The sequence below is a fragment of the Dendrobates tinctorius genome, unplaced genomic scaffold (genome assembly GCF_039654945.1).
Source record: "Dendrobates tinctorius isolate UK_male_01 unplaced genomic scaffold, ASM3965494v1 ptg000097l, whole genome shotgun sequence".
Taxonomy (NCBI): Eukaryota; Metazoa; Chordata; class Amphibia; order Anura; family Dendrobatidae; genus Dendrobates; species Dendrobates tinctorius.
In genome coordinates this window covers 2,407,001-2,419,611 of record NW_027361765.1, presented here as the reverse complement: position 1 = coordinate 2,419,611, position 12,611 = coordinate 2,407,001, and the positions used below count along the sequence as shown (strand labels likewise).

General features: G+C 39.9%; 1 protein-coding gene across 1 annotated transcript in view; it reads left to right on the top strand.

Moving 5' to 3' along the window:
* The window catches only part of LOC141098898 (dual oxidase 1-like), an 85,080-nt gene extending 74,577 nt beyond the window's left edge, over window positions 1–10,503 (top strand). Inside the window, exons 28-34 of the mRNA XM_073586868.1 lie at window positions 350–477; window positions 2,663–2,816; window positions 4,743–4,972; window positions 5,253–5,411; window positions 6,165–6,320; window positions 7,488–7,616; window positions 9,882–10,503. Coding sequence (XP_073442969.1) covers window positions 350–477; window positions 2,663–2,816; window positions 4,743–4,972; window positions 5,253–5,411; window positions 6,165–6,320; window positions 7,488–7,616; window positions 9,882–10,004 — 1,079 coding nt within the window. The 3' untranslated portion in view covers window positions 10,005–10,503. The remainder of the gene's footprint in view (window positions 1–349; window positions 478–2,662; window positions 2,817–4,742; window positions 4,973–5,252; window positions 5,412–6,164; window positions 6,321–7,487; window positions 7,617–9,881) is intronic.
* Window positions 10,504–12,611: the final 2,108 nt, after the last annotated feature.

The window sequence follows — 12,611 nt, the reverse complement described above, 5'->3', positions numbered from 1 at the left end:
ATATTCACCTGGTGAATCCCCTGCATTGCTACTGGTGATAATGCTGATTTCGTAGTTTTGCCCTGCAATAAAGAAGCGTCAAGCATGTACGCTTTAGTACTGCAGCCAATCACTGGCCCTAGTGATGGTGCCTGATTGGCTGCAGTGGTTACTTGTGTATGATTGGCACGTCTTCACTGCAAGACGAATCAAGAAGAATGATGGGGCCAATGCTGTGGTAGCACTGGGATAGCAGGAATAATCAGGAGAGCTAAAGATTTAATCTTTCATGCCTACCATGACCTGCAGTCTATTGTTTGTCCCTGACATGGCACAAGACGTTGAGTTAAAGTTTTCTTTCTAACTACAGGTATGACTGGAGTCCTGCTCCTAGCAGTCATGGCTCTGATGTATGTGTTTTCTACCTATCATTTTCGACGGATCAGTTTCCGTGGATTCTGGATCGTTCATCATCTATATGTGTTGTTCTATGTTCTGGTAAGATTGTAAGGAAACTAGCCCATAAATCACCAGTTTGCTGTAATTAGGATAAAATGGATCATATTATGATATGGAATCAATGCTACATTCCGATAGATACAGTATATTACTAAACAATCAATTTCTCATTTTTCAAACCAACATATGAAAGCTGTAAGGATTTTATGGACTATACGGATTTTATTGCACTACATGTTTTTCTGAAAGGGGCTGTGACTTATGAATAACCCATCGTTAGATTATTGTTTAAACTGTTCTGGAAATGAATTAATGCAACCTTTCTAACTCCCAATAATACGCAGATGTAGCTGCGTATTTAGTATTACATGACTTGCATATAAATGTATAAACCACTAGATAACGCCTCCTTGCTCTGGTTAATAGAGGGATGTCTTGAGCCTTAAACACGTCTTTATGACAGTTATTATTATATATTCTCTATAATAATTTCCAGACATACAGTTATGTGCAAAATCATAGCAGTGCATTTCAAAAACTGCGAAAAAGCTCAATCCTCATAATAGCATTTATTTCCATATGCACAAAGGCAGTGAGAGCGCTGCACATTCAATTCTTTTGAAGAACAAAACATAATTTTTCAGACTGAAAATGAAGAAAAATAAATAATAGGCGACGTTCAGAAAAAATAACAGCCTTCATTTTCACTTATAAACTCGAATATTTTTAATACAACTTGAAATGTATTTAGAGACATAGCTTTCTGCTAACCGGTGAACTAATATTTAGTTGTATAACCTTTATTTTTGATAACTGCTTTACATCTGCCTAGCATGGAGTCAAGTAACATCTGACACCCGCTAACAGATATTCCAGCCCAAGCTGACTGGCCTACATTTTACAGTTGTTTTATATTCTTTGGTTTCGTATCAAAAATAGTATGCTTGATGTCACGCCACAAATTCTCAACCAGTTAAGGCCGGGGATTGAGCTGGCCACTTCATACTGGAACTAGCATGTTGCCTGCTTCCTGGTGTGTTTGGAGTTGTTGTCGTACTGAAACCCCCACTTCAAGGAAATTTTTTCTTCAGTATGAGACAACATGACCTTCTCCAGTATTTTGATATATTCAGATTGGTCCATGGTGGTAATTTGATAAATTGGCCCAACTCCTTAGTATGATAAACAACCCCATACCATTATGCTTGCACCTCCATGTCTTACAGTCTTCACAGTGTACTGTGGCTTGAAGTCAGTGGGTCACAAACTGCATCCTTTAGACCCAATAAGAACAATCTTGTTCTCATCTGTCATTAGAATGTTGCGCCACTTCTCTTTAGGTCAGTCATTGTGTTCTTTGGCAAACTGTATCCTTTTCAACCCACCTTTTTTCAATAATGGTACTTTACAAGGATTTCTTGCAAATAGCTTGTCGTCATGCAAGCATCTTCTGATGGTTTCAGGACTCACAGGTAACTGAAGATCTTCTTTGATCTCCCTGGAACTGATCATTGGATGCTTCTGTACCATTCTCGTAATCCTATGATCTATGTGGATGGTAGTATTTCTTTTCCTACAAAATGTTTTGGGTTTTGTTTGCCATTTTAAAGCTTTTGAAATCTTTTTAGTTGAGCAGCTAAATATTTTCTGCTCTTCTTTATATGTTTTCTCCTCTCAAATCAACTCCTTGATGAAAGTTCGTTCTCTTTTGGTACAATGTCAAGAACATTCCATTTTGCTAATAGAGCAAGGGCTAAAAGGAGCAGGTACACCATTTGCTGCCCTTGTTCTATAAGTAAGGCCATAATTGACACCTCTTTCTTTACAGAATGAATGACCTCACTAATTAACCTCTCCACTGCTATTAATTAGAACACCTCCCTTTCAATAAATGAATCAATTGCACCCAATTAAAAGTGTGGATGTCATAACCGTTGTTTCTGTTGGTTACCCATTACTCGCCTACACCTAGTCATGAATTTTTTTCCCATCATTTCTGCCAAAAACAGTAATTAAACATATTAATGATTTTAGACTGCTATTATTTTGCACTTAATTGTAACACATATTGTAAGATATGTGTACTGTCCTTTGGTTTTATTTTTGCTTTGAGTCATCATGTCATCCAGTACAGTTACGCAATGTAAGAAGATAATGGCCATGATGCCCCAAAGACTTTGTCTTACATGGCTTCTCTCATATCACTTTGATCTGTTTATCGCAGACTATCATTCATGGCAGCTTTTCACTCATCCAGCAACCAAGGTTTCACATTTTTTTCATTGCCCCGGCTATCATCTTTGTGGTTGACAAACTGATTAGTTTGAGGAGGAAAAAGATAGAGATAGAAGTTCTAGAAGCCAAGCAACTTCCGTCAGGTATGTAATAGAATATATTTACTGCACATTCTTGTACACATACTGTTGTAAGGCCACATGCAAACATTGAGTTTTTTACCCCAGTATTTGTAATCCAAAACCAGGAGTGGGTGAAAAATGCAGAAGTGGTGCAAATGTTTCTATTATGCTTTTCCTCGGACCTTTCCACTCCTGGTTTTGGCTAACAAATCTTGGGTTAAAAAACTCACCAAATACTCAGTGTGTGCAGATGGCCTAATAAAAAGAATACTTGATGAAAATCTTCTTTTCTTCACTTAATGAATAATTCACGACACTAGTGTTTTGTAAATGACGCTGTTCAGAAAATAAAAAACCTTAGGCAGCTGGCTGTTATTGCTTGTTAAATGGTCTTGTGCAGATGACTGTATTTTTGGATCAAGCATGATCGGACAAAACACTTGACTGCAGTCTGACTAACATGATTCTATTGTGCCAGGAGAAATACTGCAGCATGCATGATTTGCATCCAATATTCTGATCACACTCAGCCATGCAAGTCAGTGAGTCCTTGGAAAACATCAGACTGCGCTCGGATGATACGTATGATTTTCCTGGACTAACAGAATGGACAAGATGGAGAAGTTTTTTCCAATCGTATCTACATCCAAGAAAATGTAATCACACTATGCACACACTCTGATCAAACTATGATCATAGTTTGATCACTGTGTGATTATTTTAATCATCCCGATTAAAATAAAGCCTGGTTAAAAGAAGCTGAGCTGTGATTGGTTGCTATGACCAACAGTTTTCCCACTTGACAACACCTCAGCAGACACTGACATGGTGGGAGAAATACTTCATAAGCTCACAGCTATTGTCTGCCCCACTGAAAGGAGCACAGAGCACATGACAGAAATGAATCCCCCCCTCCTGTGCCCATATACCATCACACATCCTCCATCCTATAGGCACATCTTCCCTCTTAAAGGGATCATTGGTATGGAAGTCAGAGCAAATCCATCCAGCGCTTTGGTTTTGACCCCAGGCCTCTCTTAAAGGGATCCCAGGTATGGAAGTTAGGACCATTCCACTCAGCTCTGTGGTTCTTTCCCCAGGGTCTTTTAAAGGGAAGTTAGGGTAAATCCCTCAGCACTCTGATTCTCACCCCAGGCTTCTATTAAATGAATCATTGGTATGGAAGTCAGGGCAAATCCACTCAGCGCTCTGGTTCTGATGCCAGGCCGCTCTTAAAGGGATCCCTGTATGGAAGTTAGGACCATTCCACTCAGCGCTCTGGTTCTGACTCCAGGCTGACGAGATAACGTGAGATATTAGGAGTAGTAGTCTGGTGGCTCTGGCTGATGGAATGATGTGGGATATTAGGGGTTGTAGTCCGGTGGCTCTGGCTGATAGGATGATGTGGGAAATTAGGAGTAGTAGTCCAGTGGCTCTGGCTGATGGGATGATGTGGGATATTATGGGTAGTAGTCCGGTAGCTGTGGCTGACGGGATGATGTGGGATATTAGTGGTAGTAGTCTGGTAGCTCTGGCTGATGGGATGATGTGGGATATTATAGTGAATGTTGCTATGTGGAATGGGCGGGGCTCTACACTCAGCTTTATATATATAATAGTAGCTATAAAATTGTTATCTAGAGTGGTTCATAATCTGGAGCTGGGTGTTGGTTATTAACTTTTCCAGGAGTGCACATACCATTGGTGAAACCTGTGCAGCAGCACAGGGGCCCAAGAGGTAAGGGGCCCACTTCCACTTTCAATGCATCAAGAAGCTTCTGTCAAAGACACATCATGTGACTGCAAAGTGGCCACATACAAAGGGACAATCTTACATCTGTGTTCACCCATGAACTAATGTGTAAATGAATAGCAAAAAATCAAGTTCTCCAATCTATTCATTCATGAATATTAAATAACCTTTTTTATATTTATTTTAATTTGAAGGTGTAACGTACGTGAAGTTTCAGCGGCCATCTGACTTTGACTACAAGTCTGGACAATGGGTTAGGATTGCCTGCTTGACCCTTGGTACAGATGAATACCATCCATTTACACTGACATCTGCTCCCCATGAAGAAACATTAAGTTTACATATAAGAGCAGTAGGGCCATGGACAACAAGCCTAAGACAGCTTTATTCCTCTCCCAGCACAGCAGAGATCAAGTTCCCAAAGGTAGATAAAACATTTTGCATTTCTTCCATTGTAAGTTAACAAAATGTTCAGATTTAGTATTAGACCTTTTGTTGAAGTATCATAAATGTCAGAGTGCCACATTACCAGGGATTTCGAAAAATGGAACCACCAATGTTGGATCCCTGCATGCATTTTAAAGGAGGAAAGAGCGTATAACCACTTGCCTAATGAAAATATTTGGACATATGGAAATTTTCCATTTTGGTGTCCATGGTATATAAAAAGTATTTTTACACTTCCTATTTTGTCTTTTATTTAGCTATTCCTGGATGGACCATTTGGAGAAGGGCACCAAGAGTGGAACAAGTTTGAAGTTTCTGTCTTAGTTGGTGGTGGAATTGGGGTTACACCATTTGCTTCAATCCTTAAAGACCTTGTCTTCAAATCATCAGTCAACGCACGAATACAGTGCAAGAAAGTATGCGTAAAGAATTAATCTTTATTTTCCATTTTATTTATCATTCCACCATGCTTAAGTGGGAATTATTACATAAAATAGTATAATAAAATGTTCTTGGTTACTTTGACAAAGTCACTGGCAAAGTACCATAGGGGAGACATGTTTCACTGAGGCTATTAGCCTCAAAAGTTTTCTCCAGCACACTAAGTGCTGAGAAGGGTTAAACAGCCATTTTAAATGCTCGGTTTTATGTGAACAACTAAAGAGTGGGTGGGAGGTTGCTCACATATCTTCTCACCAGGGTATGGTTTAGAAGGTAAATAGTCAGCCTTCTCAGTCGTTCGATGTTCAGTATCTTTGGAGAGGCTAACTCCAGAGTGGTGCTCGTTTTTGTAGTAAGCTGAGCTGTGTATTTTTGGTAATCCTGAGCAACATATGAATATGACATAGGACATAGGACATATGAATTATCACAAAAGGTAAAAAATTCATTATAATATATAGTCCAGAAATCTTTTATAATAAATTACAGTTATGCATGTAAGGCTTCATGAGTCATTCACCAGCCGAAATTAATATATGTTCAGACAAAAAGTGCTACTAAGTGAATGGAGTGTGTGGGAAACTGAAGAAGAGACCAGCTTCTGAGCAAACAAGCAGGAAGTGAGAACAATGCCTGTTTTACAAAAAGTGTACAATTATAATTATTTTAAAGGCTGAATATATAAAAGTTTGGGTTGAAATGTAAATAACTATTGGTTTCTCCTTCAGATTTATTTCATTTGGGTAACTCGCACTCAGAGACAGTTTGAATGGTTAACGAACATCATCAAAGAGGTGGAAGAGAACGACATAAACAACCTTCTGTCAGTCCACATATACATCACACAACTTAGTGAAAAGTTCGACTTCCGCACAGCCATGCTGGTAAATATGTAGCTCTTTCTTTTTCTTTCTGTTCCTCAAGTTAATTACACTGGGGTTGAAATTGTTCCTAACAGGTAACAGATAACAGATGACCTTTGTTAATGGTTATGTAGCAGTGGCACTGTTTTACTTCAGGTGGACTTGAGAGGGCCGACTGGGGTGCTAAGTTAACTTCTCAACTGGAATGTAACTACTGCACTCTCTCAGCCAGACAATAGGAGCTACACTCCATGGAAGCAAGCTGTAAACCATAAATATAAAATCTCTCATTATAGGAGAATGACAGCAAGTTTGCAATTTAGTTGCTTTTTCTGCATAATTAGTTAAAGCAATTTAAGAACTAGAAAATACCTCTTTAATAAGACCTTGGAGTAGATTCATACTGCTCGATCCTTGAGCAGAATAAATCAGAGCCTGGCTTTGCAATTGCAACCAAGTATGGTATTTCCTAAAAAGCCATGACGTCATAGCTGAAACTGTAAGAAGAAAATTGAGTAGTCCGGGGCAACCCCAGCCAGGTTCTTGATGCCCAAGTTAATTGACCGGTCTCACTCCTATATGTGAATACAGGGAGGCACTTATTAATCAACTGGAAAAGGCAGGGAAAAGCATGAATCTAGTGATAGGTTCTAGGTTCTTTTTAAGTCCCGATGAACATGGTTCTTCAACATTTGTGATGTGTCATGCATTTCTTTGTAACAGCTGCTGCAGAAAATCATAATTCACATTTCGGATTGTGTAGACTTGTTTTTTTTGAAAAGGATGAAGATGTTTCATATCAATCAGCGGTGAAAAGGAAGTGAACACCTAATTATTCAAAAATATTATCTTGCAACAGCTGAGTTGTGCATAAAAAGTGAAATGCACCAATGTAATGTAATGTACAGTATGAATGTTCCCTGATCTTTAGAAATGTACTGGTTCTTTGGAACGTCCAAGTGACTTGGAATATATTTATACTTATTATTTTTAATAGGGTTATATAATCTTTTTTATTATGATATTTTTTATTTATATTCCAAATTGCTTATCATTTTTTTCTGCTCATGGTTTTAGCAGCCGTTATTAACACAACATCAAGTTAATTTGCATGATATTGATCACGTTTCTTTATATATATGTATATTCACCTGGACATAATAAGATATACAACCCTTAATTTTGCAGTACATCTGTGAGCGGCACTTTCAGAAAGTACAAAACAGGAGCTTAATGACTGGACTAAGATCATTCACACATTTCGGGAGACCTCCTTTTATGGGATTTTTGAATTCCTTACAAGATGCCCACCCCGAGGTATGGTTTAATATTAAATAAAGATATAGTGCCATCAGCCAGAGAAATTTCAGTACATATTTGACACAATCAACCCCTTAACAGAATAAGAAGACTTCTAGACCCATCTGCCATAGGTTCACATCACATTTTTACCACACATCAGTGGCTCTCTCAGGGAAGCAATGAAAAACGAGACTAAGGTTTATCCACTGACAGATTAATTGACTTTACTTAGCCAGATGTATTCTGCCTGCCCTCATTTTCGGCAATGCCCGCCTTTATGATTTAGACACAAAAACATGGCCATCTGTACTTTTGTGACCGACTGAAACAGGCGTATACAGCCAAAAATGAGGGTAGAGCACAAAGTGACTCTGCCTGTTTCATTAAAGTCAATGGTCCCATCAGCTGATACATCTGAATCCCGTCTTCCAGAGCTTCAGATGGATGGCTGGATGGAGTCATTGTCGGTGGCTAAAATGGGATGTGAACCCAGCTTTAGTGCTCCACAATTATTCATAAAATCTTACTCTTTATTGTAATAAAAGGTCCATTGATACATATGGTCATGGGCAAATTTAGATAAAGAAGAAAAAGTATGACAGCTGAACTCACCAGTAATTATGATCAAGTGTGCATGGAAAGATACAATCCCTCCTTCGTATGGCAAAAAGGGGAAAAAAACATGGGGAATGTATTGCAATTATCGGTAAAAAAGTATATATTTTTAATTCCTCACAAATGTTTAAAAATTGCCTCCAAGGCAGATAAATGGAAAGCAATGCGTTTTGAATGTACCTCAGCGTTCTTTGGACATTGAAGTACACTTGAAATGTGTGGCTTTTCATTTATCTACCTTGGATGTAATTTTTAAACATTTGTATGTAATAAAGAAAATGTTTTTTTACAAATACATTTCCCATGTTTTTTTCATATTTAGATAAACTGTGGAAAAGAAGAGTTTTGTTAGTTTCCCAGAGCTATCAACGACAGCACAGCTTTAAGTTTTAAAAAGTAGAATACAAAAAGAAAGCTGTGTTGTGATTGGTTGCTATGTTTTCTTTCATAGTTGTCATAGATGTCTCCTACGCAGTATTCCATTGTCATCTTCTCATGTAGCCAAGTTATGTGAGAGGATCATTTTGTTAGGATGTTCCATTTAAATATAAATGTTTTTCAGTATCATGCATGTGACATGTCAGTGTTGATTATCAGCACTAACAGTAAGCATCTAAGTCACCTATTTCTTACTGGTTTGCGTTTAGTGGATTTCACATGAACCCTTTCATTCAGTTTTTGAAAACAAAACTATCAGTGGATTAAAAAAAAGAAGACCGATATAGAATTGTTTCTATATAATTAATTTTGCCTTACACTGTACTTCTAACATTGGTTTGAAAGGAACTTGTCAAGGGTATTTACTCCTTATAATGTAGTAAGAACAGTTTTTCAGGTTCTTAGTAATGTTTTTGATCATGCCTTTATTATAACTCACTGTTTCTGCAGTTTTTGAAAGATAATGTTATCTTCTTACAATGAACACTGACAGTGCGCTCTGTTGCCAGCTTGTGATTTCTAATTAGTGCCAGCAAGGGAGCACACTGTCACTCTGCACTGAGAAGTATATTTCATAGTAAGAAGTAAACTCATACTGAGTATCCGTTAGAACTGATGTCTGCTGCATGCACAGTACAGTATGAACTAGCCCAACCCCTGAAAAGGACATCACGGATAACGCTTTGTTTCAGGGTTAGATAAGAGGCTGTGGCAGTAACCGCAGCCTCTTCCCCCTGATTAAAGCTCATATGAGTATCCCAGCATGCACTGGGGATTCTCAAATGAAATGTAATTGAAACAAAAGTAAAGTAAATTATAGAGGTAAGGGTACGGACTTTTCAATTAAACCATATTAGAAAAATATTATGTTATTAAGATAGAGAGACAATTAGGATGAAAATTAATAATAATTTTGGTCCACCGCTTTAATCCTAGCACGCTTGAACTTGGAATTGTCAAAAGTGCTCAGCCACTCATTGCTGAAGTTCACTGCTACCATGCTCACAGTGGTGTGATTAACTTATGAAAGCGTTCTACACCAGATTTCTGGCAAAAAAACACTGAGGAATTGGGCCCTTAGTATCTACATCATGAACATTGCAACATGCAAGCCTTGTGGCAGTACACACAGCCATCAGTCTATGATACATAAGGAGAAAAGTACAATGTTGTACTGTATGTAGAGTAAGAATATGAAAGTAACATTTAGTTTATCTTCCTTTAAAGGTGAAGAAAATTGGTGTCTTCAGCTGTGGCCCTCCTGGAATGACTAAAAATGTTGAAAATGCCTGCCAGAAACTCAACAAAAGGGACCAGGCTTATTTTATACATCACTATGAAAATTTTTAACTTATGATTACATAAGCAAGCAGTGACTATTGATATTATTATATTTACTACTGTTATAGATTGCAATTAACCATAAGTTTTCAGCCAAACTTCAAGTGACACTGTTCTAAAATAAAATTATAAATAAAAATATATTGAAAGACAAACTTAATTGGAGCCTGTCACCAAGATTATGCACAGTAACCTACATATAGGGTCAGGTCAGTGCCATTATACTGATTAAAATGATACCTTGGTTGATGGGGGCAGCACAGTGGCTCAGTGGTTAGCACTGCAGCCTGGTTCAAATCCCACCAAGGACAACATCTGCAAGGAGTTTGTATGTTCTCCCCGTGTTTGTGTGGGTTTCTTCCGGGTTCTCCAGTTTCCTCCTACATTCCAAAGACATACTGATAGGAATTATAGATTGTGAGCCCCATTAGGGACAGTGCCAATAATGTCTGTAAAGCGCTGTGGAATTAATGATGCTATATAAATGAGTAAAAGAAATGAAATCTTTCTTATGATTGTTCTTTAATCTTTATTTTCAGTTTTATGCTAATGATATGCTCGTGCCCTAAGGTGGGCCTGGAGGGGGGTCTGCATGTGGTGCTCTGATTAGATATTCATAAACGTTCAGCCCATAAATTGTTAAGTGGGTTGTTCATGGTTTAAAAATTGAATATCTATCTCAGTATGAGATTGTTCGGGGTTCCCACACACCTACACTCAAATGGAAACTTTTCAGGTAGTAGACAGAACTAAGCAGAGGCATATCTAGGGGGGGTAACTGGGGCATGTGCCCTGGGCACAGCTGACAGGGGGGTGCAGTTGGGCCATCTAATGCGGCGGTCCGCAGTATCTCCTCCGGCGGATGCATTCTGCTGCCCGAACTGGGAGTCGGCAGTTCTCTGTGCCGGTTGTCAAGCTGACAGCTGGCTCAGAGAAGCTGCAGCGCACCGGCTCCCAGTGTTCAATTGTACTCGCATCTTACAGACTTGAGCACAATTGAAGCACTGCCCGCCGGGTCAGAGCGACGCAGCAGTGTGATCATGTCATGTGATCACGCTGCTGACATCACTCACCGGCAACGCAGATTGGTGGTTAGTGTTCCACGTTAGTAGAGCTGAAAACACCGAAGATAGGAGGGGGGAATTTACTGCTTGCAGGGGTATTTCATTCCCTGGTGGTAGGTTTACTGTGTATGTGTATTTACTGTGTGTGTGGGGCTATTTAGTTTGTGTGTGCTGTTGTATTTACTGGATGTGGGTGGTGTTCATGGGGGGTGCATTTAATGTGTGTGTTGTATATAGAGTATGGTGGTATTTACTGTGTATGAGGATATAAGGGGGGTATTTACTGTGTGTTGGGGTATTTACTGTGTGTGTGAGGGGGTATTTACTGTGTATGTGAGGGTTATTTACCGTGTGTGAGGGGGTATTTTACTATGTGTGCATGACGGGGGTATTTACTGTGTGTGGAGGAGAGTATTTGTTGTGTGTGTGAGGGGGGTATTTACTGTAATGGGCAGAAGGAGATTTACTGTGATGGGGATATTTAGTATTGAGGGGCTGGTGAGATTTTGTGTAACAAGGTATTATTTGAGGACACAAATTTGGGGCGCAAGGAAGGGACAGGTGGAGACACAATATGGAGAGAGGGAGAAATTTAAAGACACAATATGAGGAGGAAGGTATGAGATGGGGCATAAATGGGGGGTTGGGTGCAGACACAGTATGGTGAGTGGTAGCATGGGTGTAGATACAGTATGAGGACACAGTATGGGAAGTGAAGGTGATGGGATGGGTGCAGATACATTATGGGAAGTCGAAGGGATGTGTGAGGAGGCAGTATGGAAAGTGAGAAGGTAAATGTATGAGGAGGGAGGAGGAGACATGCAAGGAGACAGTATGGTGAGAATAAGTGTGAGCAGGCACATAATAGAGACTAAGTAGTGTGGGGGGGTGTAGCATAGGGGAACAGTGTAAGGGCATAGCCAATAGGCAACAGTATACTAAGGAGAGGGAGTGTTAGTGTATTAATTTGGACTAGGAAGGTGGTACCTCTCCTGCGCCGGTTCTGGAACTGTCAGGGCTGTCACCATTGTTGCCAGGGCGAAAGCTTTCTGACCCGGACAGACCTTTGCACTCAATAGTAGGGGGCATGTCAGGGATAAAAGGGATGGTGCATGGGAAAGAGGGAGATTTGGCAGGAAGACAGTGTGCAGTGGGAGAAGGTTGGTTCACTCTCCAGGGAGTGATGTGACAACTCATGCCTGCGCTGTAGTCCCCCCAGCCTATGTGCCCACTGATTGTGAGCAACAAGTTACTGTGTGCCCGCTCACCCGTCACCGAGAATCCATCCTGCACTGCTTCGCTGATGGCCGCGGGTGCGCAGCCTAAGACTGATCTGGTGATTCATACAAATTCGGGTAGTTTCTCCCCCGCCGCTGAACTGAGTCACGCTCCGGCTGTTCCACAGACTGTGCCACATCACGTATGTCGACCCGTGAATGCAGGACCTCGCCTAGGAGAGCCAGGATACTCTGCCTATGTCGGGAGACAGTTCCTCAACATGTCATAGGACCATGCCAGAGACATCACGCTTCACTTGCATGGGTGCCATCGA